Raw genomic sequence first — 21,519 nt, forward strand, 5'->3', positions numbered from 1 at the left:
ATACCTCTGAATGGATGAAAAATGCCTTGTAACTTCCCAGCCAGCAGGTGAGGTAATCTGGTGGGATTTAGGCGTTGTAGTTTTCTCGTGACCTGTGCCCTGTTCTTGGGTTCCCAAGGACAGGAGAGCATGGTATCTTGGCATTTTTTAAGAGCCACTGCTGATGCCAGGGGGCTTTGAGCTCTGCCACCGTGTGTGTTTAGGCATCCTCTTCCTGGCCATCTTCTGCTTTGTTTTTCCTCCTTGCATTAAGAGTTTATTCTCTTTACACTAAGACACCCCAAAAGACAGATGATGAGCCTTCTCCTGAGTGCAGCTGCTTTGCAGCCTTCCGAATTCTGCCATCCCCAGTGAGCAGCAAAGTGTTTCCCTCCTGCAAAGAGAGCACAGGCTCCAGGCCTGTCCAGGCAGGTTGCAAAATGCACACAGAGAAATGCAAAATGCACACAGCGAAATGCAAAATGCACTCAGACCCTCCGGGGATGAGAGATCTGGTTACCAGGACCACGTAAATCCCAAGATTTTCTTATCAGTCTGGCCACAGCTGTCTGTGCCTGCTCTCTCCCTCCCCCCCCAACCTGTGGGATGGAAATGTTGGGATGTGAGGTGGGTGGTGGGGGCAGTGCAGGGATGCACCCATTAACACCATGGCTGCTGTGAGCAGAGCTTTGCTTTCCCAGTAATTTAGCCCATGCAGAGTGATTTGATGCAGAGAGCTGTGCCTCACCTACCTCATGCTTTATTAGGCTCCTTTCCAGCTTGGCTCTGCATGGTTAAACAGACTGTGAACCCCATTATGTGACCTTTTGGGCCCTTGCCTGTCAATTTAATTGCTCCCCAGACATTGCTCTCCCCATTTACAGCTAGGGACAGACCTTGCCCTCTCTGTAAAGTATCATGTGAGAGTAACCTGCTGCCATTGTAAGTGTAGCTTGGCTGTTACCAGCTATCTTTACCCATATTCTTCCTTTACTGAGAGAGCAGGCAAAATCAGATGTGTTCACAACTTGTTTTTTGTGTTCCTTCCCCAAAACAGCATAAACCCTAAACCTTGGATTTTTCTCCTCAACTATAGATGTACTCATAAAGACAGATTATTGTTTGCAAATTGGTCCTACTGTCTTTGTCTTGCATCAGTGTATAGCACTCTGTCTAAATTCAAGACTGTCTGTGCAGGCTGCCTGGGCCAAAAAGCTGTAGTGCCTTATGTCCCTCATATCTGTCCCCGGAATAAGCAGGTTATAGGTATTTGCTCCCATTGTGCAAAGGCATGGAAAGAAAAAAGGAACCAACTAGGAGACTGCTAGGGCCCCATCCTCCTCTGCCTCCATTTCAGTGTGGCATTCCATTCCCTAGGGTGTATGTGCTAGGAATCATCCATGGTTTGTATGCTTTGCATTTCTTAAGGGCTGAGGTTAGTGTTTTAAGGTCCTTCATGCCCTACTGCAATTTATATGTTAAGTAATAAGAGGTTAATTATTTTGTGATGCCTGTTCTTCCTATTACATATGTTGAAGTTTAAGCACAGTGAGCAGCCAAGCCCCACACAGCTGCTCATTCACTCTCTCTTTTTTTTTTTTTTTTTTTTTTTTTTTTTTTTTTCCTTCAGCTGCATTTCTTCAGCTGTTTTGGGAAGGGGGAAATAAATAACATGATTCCTTTGTGTCTGAAATTACCTGGTACAGTCCCAGAGTCCCAGGCCTTTTGGCAGGTACTACTGGCACAGCTGAGGACTAGAGCTGCAGCTTTCTGATTTTTGAGGAGCCCTCCTGTTCAAAGAAGAAGGCTCAGTCTTTGCCTTGTTTTACATGAGCTGACACAATTAGCCTGTGTGGTTGAAGAAACTTCAAATGTAAAATTCTCCATAAATAAATCATAAGAAAAAAAGAAAATATCAACAACAACCCTTTTAATGACAAAGGTAATTGTAACTTGCAAATAAAGAATTGTTTTATGGTTGCTGAAAGCTACCACTGTATTTAAAAAACAACTTGATTGCATAAACTTCATTAAAAGCTGATTTTCTGTTCGGTGCTATCACTACAAAGACTCAGCTTAGGGGCAAGGCTGGGGGCAGGGAAAGCAGGTGCTGCTTTTGACTTGGCTGCTTACAGAATAGCATTAAACTAGATCACTAATAGCATTGAACTAAATCACTTATCTCTGTTTTGCCTTCCACCTCCTTGGATTTCTGACCTTGGTGGGTGCAGCTTTGATATACACTAGCTTCTCCGCAGAGCCCTGTGCATTTTAAGTCTTGATTATTAGGTGATCTCAGTGTGGTCCCTGGCAAATCACAGACTATTAAGTTGTCTGATGGCCTCCTTTCTCATCCTTCAGATGAAGGAAGGTGCTAGGGAGGCTGAGCCACCTCACACCCTTAAGGCCACATCCTAGCAGCCAAATAAAAAGCATTCCACCCAGGCTTTACTTGGCACAGAGGTGTTGGGACACTGCTGTGACATCCCTGGTGGCTGGATTTTGTTCTTTAACAAGGTCAAAAGCCAGTCCATTTCCTCTTCTGCATGCACTGACTGTGATAACCACCTCTATTTTTTTCCACAGAGACACAGCTCTTACTATCTCCCTTCAAGGTGAGGTGCAGACTGAGTCCACCTTGTGGGAGCCAACCTTTACTTGCTTCCCACCTGATTTACCCAGTTGGGATGGTAGGTCCCTGCACACCCAAAAAAACACTGAGATGTGGCATTCAGCTCAGTTCATTTGGCAGCCACAAGCCTGGTCTGCTCAGTGCTGGGTGACCAGTACAGTATTTTCAGACATCTTGTTGAAGATTTTATATCATCTTTTGGAATATTGATTGAAAACATATTAAATAAGGTTGGACCAAGACTCAGTCCTGTGAGAACCCTGCTGGATCTAGACTCATTATTAAGCATGCTTTAGGATCTCTACCAGAGTTCCAGTTTGTAATTTGTCTTCATGCAAATTAATGCAATATTGTTTTGGAACAAAATCATCCATGCCTAGAATTTACTGGTGTTTGAAAATAATAAAATAATTGAATGGTGGAATGGCCTGGGTTGGAAGGACCTTAAAGGTGGGAACCTTAGCATAAACCACAACTTGGTCTCAAGGCAAGACTTCTTTCCATGCTCTTAAGACTCTCAGAAAAACATGTGAATAGAAATATGGCACGTGGTTTTACCAGGTCTGCTAAAAGCCACAATGGTCTGCACAAGGAGCCTGCAGATGGTGTGAGAGCAGTGCGCGAAGAGCAGTGTGAGCCCTCCTTGTCTGTCTTATACTTACAGCATAATTAGGATCACATAAATGCCACTGTTGTTAACAACCATGGTGATGACTGTTGTATCAGAAAAATCCCCCTGCCGTCTGCCTCCCAGGTGTTTGCGCTTACATATCACTTCCCATTAAAATGGTCTGCAGCAAGTGCCGGGGGTGTCAGAGCTGGGTGATGAAATTGAATTAGTTTGAATAACTGAATAAGTTTTAGATCTTGAACTGACAGCTTGTTCATAGAGATCTTAAATGCCCAGCAGCACCAGCAGCATAATTTGCATTACCCAGGCACGGCTGTTCAGAGTGGGAGGGCAGGCCTGCACATGGCTGGTGCTTGCTCTTAACCTCGCTGCCTTCAGGAACCCTGCCTTGCAGGGAGACACAGACTCAAATAGAGTAATTGCAAATAATTCTCTCCTCTCCCTCTCCCTCTCCCTCTCCCTCTCCCTCTCCCTCTCCCTCTCCCTCTCCCTCTCCCTCTCCCTTTCCCTTTCCCTCTCCCTCTCCCTCTCCTCTCCTCTCCAGGAAGTGTGCAGTTCCTTGCAGAAAACAGAATATATTCTGATTCTGCCTGATCCTGCACAGGCAGTGCTGAAAGAGGACAAAGTTTCATAAAGGTCTTTTGTATAGCTCATTCTGAAATCTGGCATCAACCAATAAAATGTAGACTGAGCAAGCAGATTTTAAAGAAAAATTTAATAATTTATTATGTACTTGACACTTGCATACTACCTTTCATCCATCATTCTTAAAAGACTTCAGAGATGTCAATAGTTGATACAAACAGAATAATGTCTTATTATAATAAAGCCATTTTGCATGTTCATAAAGAGGCAGAAACTGCATTCCTAAAAGAATGAGTTGTTTTATCTATAATAATTTAAAAAAGAGAGTCTGTAAGAAAGTGGGACATAAAAGTAGAAATCTTAATTCCCAACACTTCCTTGTGAACTTTTTGAGGAAGTAGAATGCTTTAGGCATAATGATTTTATACTTTTAAAAAAGTACCTCTTGACTAACATTTATTATCCATGGTGCTTTTAAGGCCTCCTACACATAGTGGATATTTGCCCTCCTGCACAGTATCCTGACAGTTGAAGGGGTTTTACCTCTGTATAAAGCAGCAACTAAAAGCCTCTGTGATTACGTTCACCTGCAAATATTTTTCTTTTATATGCTACCAATAAATAAGAAGTTGTCTGTAAAGCCTTTTTCCCCCAAATTCAAAACAAGTAATGGATGACCACAAAAATCAGAGACACCATAACCTCTCTCCATCATCCAAATTATACATAGATTAGATTAGTAAATGTATGAGGTTTTGCAGCTAAAATTTCTAAAAACCCTTTTAATATGACAGTTTAGGCTTTAATAAGGTGTAAAGAAACCAATGAGAGGAGAAATCTGAGACTTAGAGCATGGTCCTGTACAGCAGTGCCCACTACCCAGAAGGGCTGGTCACACTTGATATATCCTATAAATTCTATATCTTACATCTATATACTATAGAAATGTCCTTTAGCTGATGGGAAATCCACCAGAAATTGATCAAGTGGTAACGTGGTGGATGTAGCTATGAAGGTGGGTTCAAAAAAGGTCCAAAGAATTCCAAATGGTGTTCAGTGAGATTTTGTGATTATTTTACTGTAATCATTTACTCAGAGGATAATAAGAACACCTGATTTTGGCTTATGCATATTATTACTTCACATTAAATTAAAAGAAAACTAAGAAATTAAATGGAACTATTAGAAGGAAAATTCTTTAATGTACAAAGCCCTTCAAAATAGAATGCTACATGAAGTACTTATCAGTAAAAACATTATTCACCAGTACTTACTGCACTGATATTATTCTCATATGCTATTCTAAACAGCTGGGTTACCACACTGTGTTTTCTTGGAAAATGCATGGGTTTTAATTGCAGTAACATTACCTGCATTAATGACATGGTGGGATGTGGGTAAATGTGCATTTGTGCATTGGGCTGTCCAGCACGTCCTCTGGAAGAGGCTGTTTGCTGCTATGCAAGTGTCAGCAGGCTTTGTCCTGCAGGAACACAGTGGCCTTAGCCAGGGAGTGCTGTGAATTGATGCTGCTGTGGAAGTGCCACGAGCAGGGGGCTGGGCAGCCACGGGGAGGCAGCTCCTCTCTGCCCCGTCTGAAAGCCTCTAACACCTTCTCATTTTGAAGTTTCAGACATGCTTTGCAGCAGTGCAAGATTTGGGAATGTAGTGGGGGATTAAGGTCATGTTAGGCCAGTGAAAGGCCTTTTCACACTGACAGAAACACACACTTTTGGACATATGCAAATACATAATCTGAGTAAGTTTGGTAGCATCTGACTACAAACTTTGATGCTCTTATATGCAGACAGATAAGCTTACTATGTATTTTACTATATAGCTTTGCATTCCACTTTTACTTTCCTGGCAGTTTGCCTCTCTTTCTTTAGATGTTATTTGGCTCAATTCTTGTTTCAGTTACAGAAGTCTGCTTTCCTTTTCCCTTTAAACACATAGGGTATTGAAAAACACACGTAAAAATATACAAATACCTGATAGTAGGGAGCCAGGCTCTACTCAATGGTATGCAGTGACAGGACAAGCACACACTGAAATACAGGAAATTCAGCTTAAACAGAATAAATACTATTTTTTACTGTGGAGGCAATCTAATGCTGGAATAGGTTGCTGAAACAGTCTGTGGTTAAACATTCTCCACCCATGGAAATATTTAAAACACAAGTGCATGTGGTCCTGGGCAGCCAGCTCTAGCTGACACTGCTTAAGCAGGCAGGTTGGGTGGGATGGCATCTGCAGGTGCCTTCCATCCTCAGCTGTAATGTGAGTATGTGAATATATCTGGTTTCTGTAACACACACAAATATATGTTAAAAAAAATGAAGACTTCATTATGTGGTCTGAGGACCTGTGTTTATCTTGGTCAGTCTGTGCTACTGCTCAGGAGTTTGGCTAACCTGTGCTGGGGGGGTGTTTCAGCTCTCCAGTGCTTCCTCTCTGGCACAGCCACAGTCACAAAAGGGACTGAAAACATCCTGAGACAAAAGAAAGGAGGAAAAGGATGTGGTTCAACTCCAAGTTGCTGGGATTGAAGACCTTCCAGGCCTCTTGGCAGAGCCACTGGACAGGGATGGCAAATACCCTCATCCTCTGTCCTGAGGGACACACACAACAGGAAAAGAGAGTAGGGAAAGAAAGGCATTGCCATGTGCATCATGACAGTGGTACTGTCACCTTCAGGGTTCCATTCTGCTGGACCTTCCCTCTACTCTATAGCCAGGAGCACAGAACAGACCTGAGAAAGGGACAGCAGCTGAAAAAGCTGTAGGTGATAGACCTGGCACTAGCTTCCACTTAAAATAAGAATAACCACATACAAACTCTCCACAAATAAATGAAGAGGAAGGCTAAGTGAAGAACATCAAGCTACTTTGACAGACACAGTACAGCTGATGACTGATTAGAGATGTATCTTCACTGAGGCCCAATTACAATTGAGTTTTTAATTGCTTCTGGCCAGCATCAGCCCCCTGGGCAGGAGGCAGCTGGTTGCCTGCAGTCCTCATTCTCCAGAAGAGTAGGGGAAAAAATTTTCTGGCTCTGTGGGTGGTTTGTCTTTGGCACAATTTGGAAAAAAATCATTTACCATTTTTATTGCTGTAAATATGACACTATTATTTTTTCTTTAAGTGAGATAACCTTTAATTACCTGCATGAGTGAAACCACACAATCTCTCTTAAATTACTTAAATTTAGTCTCATGAGTTTTTTGGTTTTTTTTTGCGAGAAGGTAGCAGATTTTTTAACATCATCTATTCCTACCCTACTCATTGAAGAGCCTGCTGCTGCAAGTCTTCTGACCCCTGATGTTGTGTCCTCCCATGACTGTGCCTTTCCTTCTTAATTTCTGAGGGACAGGTGAGGTCTCAGACTTGTGAGTACCTTGCTGTGCTTCACCCCAGCAGCAGTGCTTCTTCTGGAGGAGGGAGGTCCCTCCTTGCATCCACCACAGGATGCAGTGTACTGGGGTAGCTTTGCAAGCCCCCCTTCTGCGAACAAGTTATAAGTTACTGTACCAAGAACTGAATATTAACAGTTAATTTGGCACATAATCCCAATAGGAGTATTCTTTTAAATAGACATTAGTATATCTTATATATAATATATGTAAATTACATCAATATTTATATCTATATTTTTGCATATATAATACATATAAATAAAAATTAGTATAGTTTGGTGGTTTAGGATCAATTTCCCACAGGAGGGTTTCTGAAAGCAGAAGTTCCTTGATGCTGGAGGCATCTCATTTGCCTGCCTGTGTCTTGGCAGCAGGATGTCCTGTAAGCATTCAGACAGTGGAGCTGTGGGGCTGGTGTAAAGTGGTGGTACAGCTCATGCCCATCCTGTAGCTGAAGGTGGAAACATACCTCACTAGAGAAGGCACTGGAGGGCTCTGTGAACCCCCCTGGAAACAGACGACTTGTGGCCCTCATCCCCTGGGGCAGCAGTCTGCTTTCCTTCCTCCTCTCACATTAGTAGCTCCTCTTCTTATTCTTCTTCCATGCTATGGGAAGGTTCGGTTTTGTTCCTGGCTCTTTTTGCTTGAAACCAGAATATCCACGTGCCTGCCTTGTTTGTAATTTCTTCACAAAAGAGAATTTTTTTCCATTCAACCCCCTTTCCTTTGATTCTCTGTTTCTCTCACCACTCTCCATGTTTATGGAGTTGTGCCTTTCCTCAGACCTACCAGTTACACTGGGTAATGTAGAGGAGAATGTGACCTGGGAACTTGTGACTGCCCTTGTCCCTGCTGCTGGTTTGCATGTAGCCTGGGACAAAATAGCTTCAGTCCTCACTTTGTCTGCTCATAAAATGTGTTATCCAGCCAGTTCTGCATCAAAGTAGTCCCAGTAGGACACGTAGCAATATAAGGAGAGAGAAAGAAGGAAAGGAGAGAGAAAAGAAGGATTTAAAAAGGAACAGTGTGAATCAAACCCTTGTTGAAATATATGAAGGTTCCCTGTGTTCTCCAAATCAGGTTGAATGATCTGTAGATGCAGGCAGACATTTGGGCTGAATGGGAGCAAAGATCACTTTTGTGCAACCACCACAGACAACTGGGAGCATTCTTGCCAGAGGCTGATGCTTGTAAGCCATACCCCTTCCTGCAACTCTCATAGCACCTGTGTTTTTCAGTGCCAGCCACATAAATGGTAGTGACTCTCAGGTGTTCCCCTTCTCATGTGGTGAAAGTCCCACAGATGTACCAAATACATGTAAAGGACTGCCTCAATAATCTGAGCTAATAGGGCAGCTTTTCATTTACATCATTAAAGCAATGGGGAAAGGCCATATACATCTTTATCTAGGTCAGGAGAGCTTGTCCTTTCTCTTATATAACATGGTCACAGAATCCAAAGACAGAAAATTAGTTTTTACTGCTTTTAGAACAATTCTAAGCAAAGTCCTTTCCAGCGTAGTTCTAACTCCAGGTAGACTTGTTTTTCATACCTTCATTAAAAAACTAAGATGAACAAAAGAACTACTATTGAGTTGCTTTTGTTATACAAAATGGTATGTGCATTTAAAAGCCAATACTCTGGAGGCTATTTAGTTTTCTGTCAGTCAGCCTAATGCATTTCATATTCTGTATATCAAGTGAGATCTTTTATCAGCTGTAATTATGGGTGAGACTGGACCATCTAAACAATCTCTATGTTGAGCTGGTTACAGCAGGAGATAGAACCAAAATTACAGCCTGTGCAGCTCAAGACTCCTCCATTTCAGAAAGCCCCTTCTGAAAATCAGATTTGCCTTCACTGACTAATATTTGGTATGACTTATACAATTAAGTTTGTTTGTCTGCACAGGATTTTAAACTCTAAATCCAGGTGTGCTACAGTTAGGAGATATTTAAACACTCAAGACTAAAGGAGAGCTATTTGAATGTAGATGTGAATTATTTAATTCTTTAGTAACTGGGCACTCTGAATAAAGTGTTTAGGACAGTAAGTAAGTGGGATGTATTTCTATTCAGAAAATGTTTCTATAACTGTAGTGCATCAATGTGGGCTTAATTACCTACTGATCTCAAACATGAAATCTCAGTTAAATACATTTTAATCCTATTAGTACAGCAGAGCCAGTACAGCAGAGGATGAACAAAACAGTGTTACAGTCTTCATCAGCCAAGCCCTATTCCTTTGTCCTTGGTGTTTCCAACACACCAATGAATACAGCTTCTGGGTGCCACATGGAGTAACCAATTATGTCCACACAATTCGTGGGACATGAACAAAGAGAAGCAGGCCCTGAGTCTGCAATTTACCTTTATAGGCATACACGGCCCTATGCCTGTTGAGCTCTGTCAGGAAACTCCTTTAGATTTACTGGCTTGGAGGGCAGTTGTTCTTATGGAGTATCAGTGGTTGTCTGGCCTGGGTTAGTTTGGAAGAAGCTCGGCACAATTCTTAATGTGGTTGGCAATGTGGTTTCTACTTCTGCCTAGAAAATCTGTCATTCTGTCCCAGTTTTAAACCAGGGAGCTCACTGGATGAAACTGTGTTTCAAGTCAAGTCTTTCCTTGGGTCAGTATCCGTGTTGCCAGCTCTTCAACTCTTCCAGAGTGCACATCTGGATCCAAATGCTGCTCTCGGCACTACATGACAAATTCAGCAGTTCACCAAAGCTCACATTTCTGCACCAACAGTAAATGTCAGCTCTTAGTTCACCTGCTGCCTGGATTATCCTGTGCTTATAAACATGAGCTAAACTATCTGGACTCTGTTCTGTGAGTTTCCCCCCATTTGTCAATTACCTGCAGAACAGAAATTCTCCAGGGACCTTTCCTAGGACCAGAGAAAAACCAGACTCTGCTTGAGGAAAAAAGGACCAAGGAACAAGGTAGTAAAATTTAGTTACTGGAGTGGGGAGGCAGCAGTAAGGATCAGCACACTGGGTGTGTGCTTTCCAAAGAGGAAGTTTGGTTAACTCAGGGAGGTTTGCTGGCTGAGGTTGACAGGGACAACCAGTGCCGCCCCTGTCACCTATGAACGACACTCTGCTTAAATTCAGTGTAACTATTTCTGAAATACCTGCTTGCCCTTTCTCTAAACTAGGCAAAAGGAGTCCTAGGATCTAAATCATGTCTCCACCTCTGTTCAGAAATTTTATTCTGTCTGTTGCAAAGCAACTGCTTGTAAAATATCCTGCAAGAAATGGGGTGTTTTGGCTTGGAGCCATGCTGGAGCTCTGACCCTGACTGTCTGGCTCTGCTGCCTTGTGTGCAGTGCTGTAGTCTTCTGCACTTGGGCCAGTATGCTTTTGTAACTGGACATAACTCTGGCCAGAATTGCATGGGTCTGAGTGCCCAGACTGCAGCTGGGAGGATGACAGACACAGTAGCAACACTGCATAGGGTCATGTATTGTCTACCTAAGGACTTCCGCATATTGAGGTCTTGATATTAGCTATGGCTGGGGTAAAGTGTTTTATACATCAACATTTCTGCAGTCTTTAAGATGCACAGGAAGTGTATCTAACTCTATTAGCATCTATGACAGTAGGACAACTAATGAAAGGGCATGCAGCCAGGTAAATCCAGACAGTTACTCCTGTTTGGATACACAGCTGAGTTGTCCCAGTCAGGAACTTTGCATTTCTGGCGACACACTGCTTGCACATAGGCAAAAGCAAAGTGCTTGTCTCAGATGGGTGGATTATTAGCCTTTAATTAAGGAAGATCTGACACATGTCCAGATCTCTGAACAGCTTTGGATAGCTTTGCAGGCTGTTGATATCTGCTTTAATCCCATGTGTTTACGTTGTGTACTGTAGGCTCCACAGAGATGAGAAAATACACTGAGTCAGCCATGAGGACTATCTGAAATCTGAAACTTGGCTCTGGGCATTTTCAGTCATTGTTTTTTCCTTATTGTGAAACCACAGTGCTACAGATGAAAAGACTTGGTTTCTATCAATATTTTTCTTTTCTGTTTAGAGAAGAGATTTGATTATCAAAGAGGAAAATGTCCTTCAGATTGTGGGCTGCTGTGGTACAGGCCTATTCTATTCTTGTGCTACCATCGAAAGGTAAAATTGGCCAGCAGTACCATACACCACACCAAAAAAGAAAAAAGAAAAAAGAAAAGAAAAGAAAAGAAAAGAAAAGAAAAGAAAAGAAAAGAAAAGAAAAGAAAAGAAAAGAAAAGAAAAGAAAAGAAAAGAAAAGAAAAGAAAAGAAAAGAAAAGAAAAGAAAAGAAAAGAAAAGAAAAGAAAAGAAAAGAAAAGAAAAGAAAAAGGGTCCGGAGAAACACACACTGGCACACACGCACACTAGCCCTTGAACTTCCACAAAGAGATCCCATGTTACATTTTGCAGTGTTTCCTAGGAAACCATTATAGTGTAAAAGGAACTCTTTGTCTCCTGCTCTTTGTAAAATTTTTTGAACCACCACATCTCGTAAAAGGTTGCCTCACAGACAATTTATGCAGCATTTAATAAAAACTCAATCTGCAGTTTGCTGCACCATCAGAAGCAATATTTCCATCAGCAGTCTGAATATTTTAGATTGTATTTGTTGAGAATTGATAAGATTGTGTAATAATTTCCAGAAGTCATAGAAACAAAATATTCTAGTTGGCTTTTTCTTTTTTTCTTCTGACATGGAGTGCCTTTCTCTAGCAGCAAGGCTGTATAGATATACAGAAAAAAACTGCAAAGAAAATCCCCCCAAAAGGCAGAAATTACTTTAGGAAACTCTTATCAGTATCTTTTTACTGGCATGTTTCCTGAAGCAAAAGTGTGATTTGTTTTGTTTTCCTTTGAATGCTTTGAGGCTTGATCAGGATTTTCACAATTGTGTCTCTTGCTTGCTGGCAAGGGCTGTTGTGTGGCAGTGCTCAGTGGGCCACCTGATAGCCCAGATCCAGCAGCTGGAACAAAGGGCTCATCTGCCCTGAGCTACCTGTGCCTGTCACTCCTGCAGGCTGTGCAAGGTGCTTCCCCACAACAGTGCCTCAGCTAATGCTGGGGGGGTTTGCTGGGGAGGAGGGCAGCTGCTTGCTCTGGAGGGTGCAACCATCCAAGTCCCACTCTGCAGAGAGGGTGAAAGCCCTGAACACCAGGGAAGGGCTTGCAGCCCAGAAAAAGGGATGAGTTTCCGCTGAGATCTTTGCCAGTTATATTCCATTATTTATCACTCTTTAAATCCAGCACTTGATGTCTGCTATTTCATTTTAAGGAGGATAAATATGAAGCCTTACAAAGCCTCCATGGCTGCCAGCAGGCTGTCCTGTGCTTCTCCAGCACTTTGCTTAAAGAGCTGACCTAATGTGTTTTGTTCTCTCCTGTAGTCCCTGTCATTTACAGTTGCTATAATTTCCTGTCATAACTACTTTCTTCCTCCCCCACCTCCTTGTAATACTGCAGGATTCATCTATAAGCCTGATGTGCTCTGACTGCAGCATGCTAGATTTGTCTTCGTCTTAATATATTATTTATGATGCTATTATTCCTTGCAGAGGACTGCCTGCCACGCTCTGCATACAGTTGCTGGTCTTCCAAATGCATCATGGCCAGCAAAAGAAAAGACTGATCTAATTGAATTAACAGTGGTTCTGTTAGCCTTAATAGAGTTTGTCATGAAACACTAAGCAGATGTGACAATGATCTTGGTTAGTCATATTTTTGTCCCTACTACTAGACACGGTTATTGTTAGCCAGATCAGTGGGGAGGGTAATTCTCCTTTGCTGATCAGTAATTGTGCTTACCCAGACATGTGGCAATCACTTTGGACTGATGGCTGAAATAAGCCAGGGACTTGACTAGCAGAAAGTTTTATACTCTGACAATAAACTTGGCTAATTAAAACAAGATGCAGATGGTACTGCCACCTAGCAATTTTCACCTCACTTACTCTGACTCCAATTATAGCCTTTCCCTACTGACTTACACTGTTTAAATTATAGTCAGGGGGTATATGACTATTTACCTGTTCATATTCATACAAATATGTCTAACACATCATTGTTCTGCACAAGGCATGTGAAGATGGACTTAGTACTTACTTTGAAAAGTATCTCCACTTTCTAAAAGAAAGGGAAAAGAGTAATAAAAAGACTACTTAGAGACTCATTAGCAGACACACACATCAGCAGGAAGCATATGAATATTGCACACACAATGTGTCTCTAACACTTGTTCATTCAAGCAGGTGCCATACTTCTGGGAAATTAACTTTAATTGGATAAATAGAAAACTGGCCTTAACTAAGGCAGTCCAACTCACTTTCTTAGCTTATTATTTTCTTTAGACACTCTGAAATGCTTGATATCGATCCCTTGGGTGACTTTCATTGCTCAGAGTAAAATGTGTTTACAAGGAAAGGGCAAGACAATCAGTCATCAAGAATGGGTTAGGTTTGCTTGGTCCTGCCTCAGTGCAGAGGGGTGGATAAGACCACCACCATAAGGTCCTCCACACTGCTTTAAACAAACTTTATAAACAAGCTTTAGGGAGCAAAAGTCCATGCCTAATCCAGGGAGAGAACAGCCTGCTAATTCTGTGGCAGACGAATTATTGGAATTGCATGCCTGAAATTTGTCTGGCCATCATCTGGATCATGTGTTACTGTTAGTGTTGATGCATTACTGTTATGGCACTTTATTCTGGTAACCCTTTCCATTCAACTCAGCCATATGTATGGCCATCCTGCTGGCAGCAAAATGCTCTGAATTGCATATGCTTGACCCACTTGACTCATCTTTTTTTCACATGGGGAACTTTCAGGCACACAATATTCCCTGATGGGTTTCTCTGATTCCCTGCTACAGTGGGGCAGGACTTAAAGTTATCTTTGAAACTATACTCTCATGTAGTTTGAAATGTATTTGTTGGAGGCAGAGGGGGAAAACTGGACAGTGGACTAGGATCTATTTGCAGACTTACTGTTTTGAGTCATTCAGCTGAGTTCCATTTTGTGTAAAAATATGTATGCAAATTAATGCTGATTGGAAGGGAAGTTCCATACATCCTCAATGACACACTAATCGAGGTCAACATGAGTGCCATTAATACAATTAATAAGATGACACTAACTTAAGTGCTCAAACTGTCCTTGCTTTCACTTGGCTTTCTTGTTTGTCCTGTTCAGCCCCAGGGAGCTTCTGCAGTGTGGCACCAGCATCCCCTCTAGGGGACAGATCTCATGATTCAAATAGACAGTGAATACCTCAGTAGTCTCCTCCCCTGTCGGAAGCCACCAGAGTGTCACTGTCACGGCCTCTTCTGGGTGGGGAGCTGTGTGTTCTCCATGGAGGAACCATTCCTCGGCAGGGTGCTGCCTCCCCTCTGCTTGGCTGGCTGAGACCGCACTAGGGCAATGTGTTCCCTTCAGTTCCTCTCTGATCCTTCCTGCTCAGCAGAAGGTAAGGCAGGTCTCTGTCAGAGGATCTGTACATGACACTTTGGGGAAGTGTTGCAAGGGAACAGTGCTTTAAGGGGCTAAGTACAAACTTTCCCTTTGATAGCAGGTATTGGACACATGAACAGAGCAGTTACAGATCCCAAATAGCTTATTCATCTGGGCACTTTCTTGCCCTCTGTCCTTCATGCCCATGATTTTAAATGGACTTTCCTTTCACTGGCAAGAGATGGAGGAGCTGTGCAAAATGAGACATCCAGCACTGCACCAGGCACTATTGGGTCCTTTTCTCCAGGCTTGTCACTGCTTATGGAGGAACCTTTGTATTAATTTTAAAATTATGTTAATTTTTGAATAGCTTCTGTAGGTACTGCTTATACAAAGCGTTTCAAATAACTATAGACAAAGGAATTTCACAAAGGATTGGCTGCAGGACTGAAGAAAACACAAGTCCCCAAGCACCTGGAGAGCTTTCCGATTTGTGCAGCTCTGGCAGCATGCAGGTCAAATGCAGCAGAGTGGAGCACTGCATAACTTTGCACTGCCCTCAGTCCCTAGGCTGGAGAGTGCCTTAGCATTACTTGAGGCATTACTTGAGGTGTGCCCCCAGTCCTGTGTGCACACCACACATCTGCATGCCAGTGTGTCCACCTTGAAGGGAGCCTGCACTGAGAAAAAAAACAGGCAAGTGTATAGGTAAGGCACTGGAAAATGCTCTGCATTTGAATGTCACATATGTGGCACGTATCACAAAAGCAATAGGTTCTGAACAGAGTGTAATGACAGGGCAGAAAAGCCCAAACATGATCTGAGCAATGATAAATTACTAGATTAGATCCCTTTTATCTATGTGGTCGTATTTCACAATACCTATTCCTCTCACAAAACAAGTCCACTAAGCCCAGTAATGGACATAACCAGTGTTTATTTGTATCATAGCTAATGGCTATGCATAAATGCATTCACACAAAATCAAGGTGAAGAACCCAAGTATGTTCCAATGACTCTCAGGACTAGGGAGTCATTGATTTTTCACTCTTCTGTTATTATCTGTTCACTACTATTTTTTTGCAGAATAGTCTCATACAACATCCTCTAAATCAGGCCTGTGAAGTACAACAGATTTATGTCTCCTGAAAGAAAATACAGGGTACTCTATTATTAATATGTAAAATTTGGAGATGAAGTCACAGCTGTATGATGATCTATTTCAGTGGACCACATGTTCTTAAATGGCCTTGCTCTTTTAAACTATTAAGTCTGTCATAAATATTTGATGATGAACAAGCTTATAAAAGCTAAATGCAAAATATAAATAGAGGGAGAGCAAATATGTGATTTAACTTTTATTAATTACCAGCACCTTACACTAAAACCTGTCTTCTGTAAGAGGCAAAAAGTAACAAATTTCTTCCTCACTGTAACCTGATCTAAATCATCAGCATTGCATTTATTTGTATTTTTTAAAGAAAAAGGATAAATTGGCTACAAACAAGAGAACCAGGAAACAAGAAACAAGGTAGAACAGTCTGGTTTTATTACCATATCTAATCAAGAACTTTTATTTCCCATCTGTCCTCCTTTTTCTTTTCCTTTCCTGCCTTTTTTTTTCTTTTACAACTGACATTAAGTTGTGAATCATATGTTAGGGGGATGTGGAAATGAAGGGAAACTGGTGACATCACAATACTTTACAACTTTACAACAAATGAGAGTCTGAATTTGTTGCATCTACGAGTGTATAGCAAGGGTGGAAAGCAAAGGCACACATAGGTTCATGAACCCTCAAAACAGAGGGTGGAAGAGAACTGGGGCTGGGAAAGAATGAAAACAGAAGATCGACTGAATACAAAATGAACGTTTCAAGGTCAACTCAGTAACTGCAGTGTACATTGTGAAGGCAAATTGCTGCACAAGCTGTTGCCATGATTATCCATCTCTGTGTTTTGGGAGAATGTTTTGAGGGATAATATCAAGGGAACCCTGCTTCAGATGTTGGAGCTTGGTAAAAAGGCGTTGAGTTGGTTCTTTTTAAAAAAATTACCTTGCTACCTACTGTTTTCAAAGGGTTTCAGTCTGTTTTTATTAAAACAACAACATTGCTTTGGATACAGATCTATCTACTCCAGTCTGCATAGTTCACTACGGGTGAACAAAACGGTTTCATAAACGAAGCCATGATGAAATGAAAGAACATGCAAACACCCTTGTTACACACTTTGGTGTAGACATCCAGGCCTTATATATACCATCTATAAGCTAGTGGACTTAAAATCTGTCTTTTCAATCATTCAGAAACAAAACCAAAACCCTGAAAAACAAATGGAAGTATAAAATTTTAAAAAACAAATTGAAACAGAAACAACCACCTTACTCAAACATACTGTTCAGTAGATATATATATATATATATATATATATAAAAAGCTTAGAAGCGATCCCCATCATTTTTCTACAGTATGTTGACACAGTTATTGTAACAGATTAAAAACACAGTTACGTTTTTGCATAAACTGAAAGACTGGAAAGGAACTTACATACCTGCGCACGCACACACACGCACACACCTGTGCGCACGCACACTCCCACACTAGCTACATGCACAGTCACACGAAAGAAATAAAGGAAAAATAAACCCCCATGTTTTTCCCCAAAGAAGTATATGCAGCATCCTTCTGGAGCAGCAGATAGCTACAGCAGGAGCCTGCCTGCCTGTCCTAGCTCCATGTGCCCTGCATGCTGCAGGATGTGAGGCTGGGCTTTCTGCAGGGCTTGGCCCCTCTCACCAGGGCTGTCCCCAGCCAGGGGATGTACCAGCTCCATGGACAAGGGTGTTAGTAATTTTCTTGCTGCCAGTGAGAATGATCTCCATGCTGACATGTTGTAAAGGGGTAGCGGGAGGTGGGGGAAAGCAGAACCCCCAGTATGATGCCTTAGGAACATCACCACCTGTGGGTGGTTTTGAGAGAGGACTTGGCACAGCTAGAAAGTCAAATTTGGAGAGAATGGTGTTAGCCTAATTTCTTTAGGGACGTAGGGTTATGAAAATAACCACCACATTCTTCTTTCAATGTCTTTACTCCAGTTTTTGAAGGGGCTTGGAGGAGGAAGAATTAATAAATATTTGCATTACTCAAAGGGGAAAAAGAAAAAGGTTTTACATACTACAGCTCACAAATATACACAACTGAGGGTGTAAGGCACAAATTTACATGTGGAAGAAAACAGGCTATTCACAGATATATTCCCACGAAAAACCCGTGTGGTAAGACCGTAATTTATGCATGGTAACAGCCGGCATATTAGCTAGTTCACACTGTTTGAGGATTTTGTTTGCCGTCTCACATGCAAGGTGAAATGAGATGGCACATCACAAGCTGGTGCCTTCACAGAAAGTATTAGCTACTGACAAAGCCATGTTGATAGCAATGGTGCACAGATGTGCAGCTTTTAAGTTTCTCTTGCAGCTGCTTTAGAAGTTATGAACTTGCGGTATTTGTTGCTGTCTTAGGTCAGAGGCCCAGCCAGCTAATTAGCTGAGAGACTTAAATAGATATCCCCTTTTTTTTTTTCAGCTAACCAGGCAGTCCAGGCACAAAGTTCAGAAATCCAGCTCCAACTTATCTAACTCAGTGAATTTCTTGGAAAAATAAAAGAGTTCTAATTACTCCAGTTAATGAGTTTCACGTTAAATAGGTATAACTTTCAAGGTACTTCTCTGAAAAGCTGCTCATGGGATGATAATGCAGGTCAGTTCCTTAGGAAAAACAAAAGTCGAACAATAAATAAGAGGAGTTACTTGTGTTAACAGTCACATGTTATTCATTAAAAGAGAAGGGTAGCAGAAATCTATGACATAGTTTGCCCAAGCTGGCATTTAACTGCTATGACCAAATGACTGTAACACTGAAGGGCATCATTTCACAGTACCTGCTAGTGGCAAACCTCTGCCATTGTTAAGTCAGAGTTAGCTTTATCAATTGATTTTTTTTCTTTTTTTTTTTAGTTCCTTTTTTTGTAATTTTTTTCTTTTTTTTTCTTTTTTTTCTTTTTTTTTTTTTTACATTTGTATGGTTTTTACATTTGTTTTGCTTTTCAGAGCACCCTTTCCCAGTTCAGGAATGCACTGTGCAGTTAGGGGCAGGGGGTGAAATGTCACAGTCATTTTCACCTGTGTGCTTTTGGCTCAATGTTTTTGATGGAGGGTTAGTCTTTTGACCAAAGAACTGGCAGGTTGTGGGGGTGAATCCTGCAATTGCAAACCTTCAACCATGGGTGATATGGCTCGGGTTTAAAAAATATATTCCACTTTTCCCAGAGAGCAGAAATTCAACACATCTTCAGTTTGCAACAACCATCTTCTCAGAGGAACGAGTGATAACAGTTGCAGAACACTGGCTTTCAAGGGCAACTTCTGCTTGATTGCCATCCTCATCCCACTCCCCCTCCCCCTCTGATTATGTACATGCATCATTGGGCTTCATGGACGTGGAAAGCGGAGCAAAGGAAGGCTTGGGAGGTACATCTGGCTTTAGCGAGGGCGTGCGTTTCAAGCCTGACCTCGTCAGTGAGTTGTAGGCAGTGAGACTTGGCTGCCGGGATACAGTCACAGCCTGTGCTTGAGCAGCGTGGACCTGTATGGAGTCTACTCGCTGCGGCGCCGGTGGCGGGTTGTCACCCCGGCCAAAGCTCTGATTGCGGGACAGGTGGGATGAGTTGGAGGAGTTAGTGTTGTTTCTTTTGAGGGTTGATGCCTGATGGCTTCTCGTGAGTGAGTTTGTGGGATAGCTTCTCTTGTAGTCCACGTTGTAAGCAGGGGAGTGCATCTCCAGCCGCTTGCTCAGCCCGCTCTGTGACAGCGAGGTGCCTGGAGGCCCCAGGGAAGCCTCCCGCTGGGGGACTTTCGGTGGCATGCTGTCAAGATTTTCCACCAGGTTAACTCCATGGCTAGGGCTTTTGCTGCTGAGATGGTCCTTGATAGTTTTGTACTCAAGGGTGGCATTCTGGTCCTCCACAGACATCTGAGCCCCATCGCTCATTTTTGGCTGGTCAACATACTCGTGCTGGTAGCCTTGCTGGGCTATGGGCAGGACCACAACACTGGGGATGTGGCTGGGAGAAGCCCTGAGTGGCAGGTCAGTTGGGATCACTGGTGAGGCCATGGAGGGGATATCTTTTGTGCAGGCATTGATGAGGTTCTGGTTTCTCTCCCATTCCCTACTGCCTCGGCTGGGCCTTCTCTTCTGCTGCAGGGTTGGGGTGGACTCAGGGGTTGGCAGGGCAGCCAGGTCCAGATGGTGCTGGTCAGCTTTGATTAGCATCTTGGCAGTGCTACCTGGGGTAGTCAGCTTGCCATTGTGCATCAGAGGCGTGAGGATAGCTTCAGGCTTTGGCTCCTTGGACTGAGCATCCCCAAAGAGGCCACTGAGCTTGGAAACACTGCTCATGGAGCCGCGGCGGGAATGGGTCAACTCCTTCTCCTTCCTCTGCACAACGGCCATGTCTCTGCGGCGGTAGTCACAGATGCAGTACACAATGATTCCCGAAAAGACGGCCCCCATGACAAAAGCAAGAATAACAGCAATGGCCAACAGGGTGACTGGCACCAGCTGATCATGACCTTTCAGGTAACTCTCCCGAATCACTCCTGCAATAGACAGCATACAAAGGTTAGACAAACTAAAGACAAAGGAGGAGCAGGGAGGTGGGGGAATTAACTACTTTATTCGAAGGCATGCCCCTGGGAGGTTACTTTGCATTTTGCAGGGTGATTTTGTTTATCATCTTGTTCAAATTTGGAGACATACTATACCTGCCAGCTACATCATCCATGTGCAGCCTTCAGCTTTCAGTAGAGCTTTCAGATCTGGAGCTGAAGACTACAAAGTTCAGGAGGCGAAAGGGAATTTACTTGCAGAACAAGTACAATTGTTTTGGAATCCTGGCCCTGGACACTTCACACTGACTTCAGCAGGTCTTTTAGCTCTCCTCTGACATACTGCTCATTCCTCACCTTCCTCTTTCTGATTTCTCCTAGGCTAACACCATCCTATTTTTACTATGGTAATTCATTGGCATTCAAAAGCCTTTAAAAGGAGGAGAGGAGATAGAATCTTGGTGAATACCAGAGAAGTGTATCCCACATTGTTTAAGGCTTCTTTCTCTGCTCTTCATTCTATTATCTTTGTCATGTGTTTTGTAAGTCAGTGTCACATGCCTGGGCTTCAGAAGGATGCTTGAGTAACTATGATAGAGCACAGTGTTGAAATTTATTGAGCTTGTTAGATGACTGTCCTTGCTACTTTAATTTTAAAAGCTCTCTCTTTTCTGAACACATGAATAGGTTGACCTCTGTGCTGAAGCTTATGCTTTGTGTTCTAAAAGACCTGACCTGGTGCTTTATCCTGTGGTCAGAGGTCACTGTCAAATCCTACTTGACCATCCAAGCACCCACTGTCTGAGGAGGCACCTTTGGTAGAGCACACCTTCTCCATCTGAAGTGCCTAATGCAGCATTAATTAATACCCTGAATTTCCAAAATAAGCTTTTTTCCTGATATGGACACCATGCCAGCAGCACTAATGAAACACAAGAAAAAAGCCTGTAATTTTTTTTTATTGGTGTTTTTTTGTTTGTTTGTTTTGCTTTGTTTGTTTGTTTTTGTTGGTTTTTTTTTTATTATTTCTGGTTTTGTTCTTACTGTTTACAAAGAGCAGCCACAGTTTGACAAGGAACTGAAGGAACATCTCTCTCACCTCTTCTTCCAGAGAGGGCCCCAGTGCCAGGGGATTAAAAGCTCCACATGCTC

General features: G+C 42.5%; 1 protein-coding gene across 7 annotated transcripts in view; it reads right to left on the reverse strand.

Annotated features, from left to right (window-relative positions):
* Positions 1–16,045: 16,045 nt before the first annotated feature.
* The window catches only part of SEMA6A (semaphorin 6A), a 118,722-nt gene continuing 113,248 nt past the window's right edge, over positions 16,046–21,519 (reverse strand). For all 7 annotated transcript variants that reach the window (XM_085566616.1, XM_085566613.1, XM_085566612.1 and 4 more), the window contains one exon: positions 16,046–20,358. In XM_085566616.1, the coding sequence (XP_085422742.1) occupies positions 19,169–20,358 (1,190 nt within the window). In that variant the 3' untranslated portion in view covers positions 16,046–19,168. The remainder of the gene's footprint in view (positions 20,359–21,519) is intronic.

The sequence above is a fragment of the Lonchura striata genome, chromosome Z (assembly GCF_050655825.1).
Source record: "Lonchura striata isolate lonStrDom1 chromosome Z, ASM5065582v1, whole genome shotgun sequence".
Classification (NCBI taxonomy): Eukaryota; Metazoa; Chordata; class Aves; order Passeriformes; family Estrildidae; genus Lonchura; species Lonchura striata.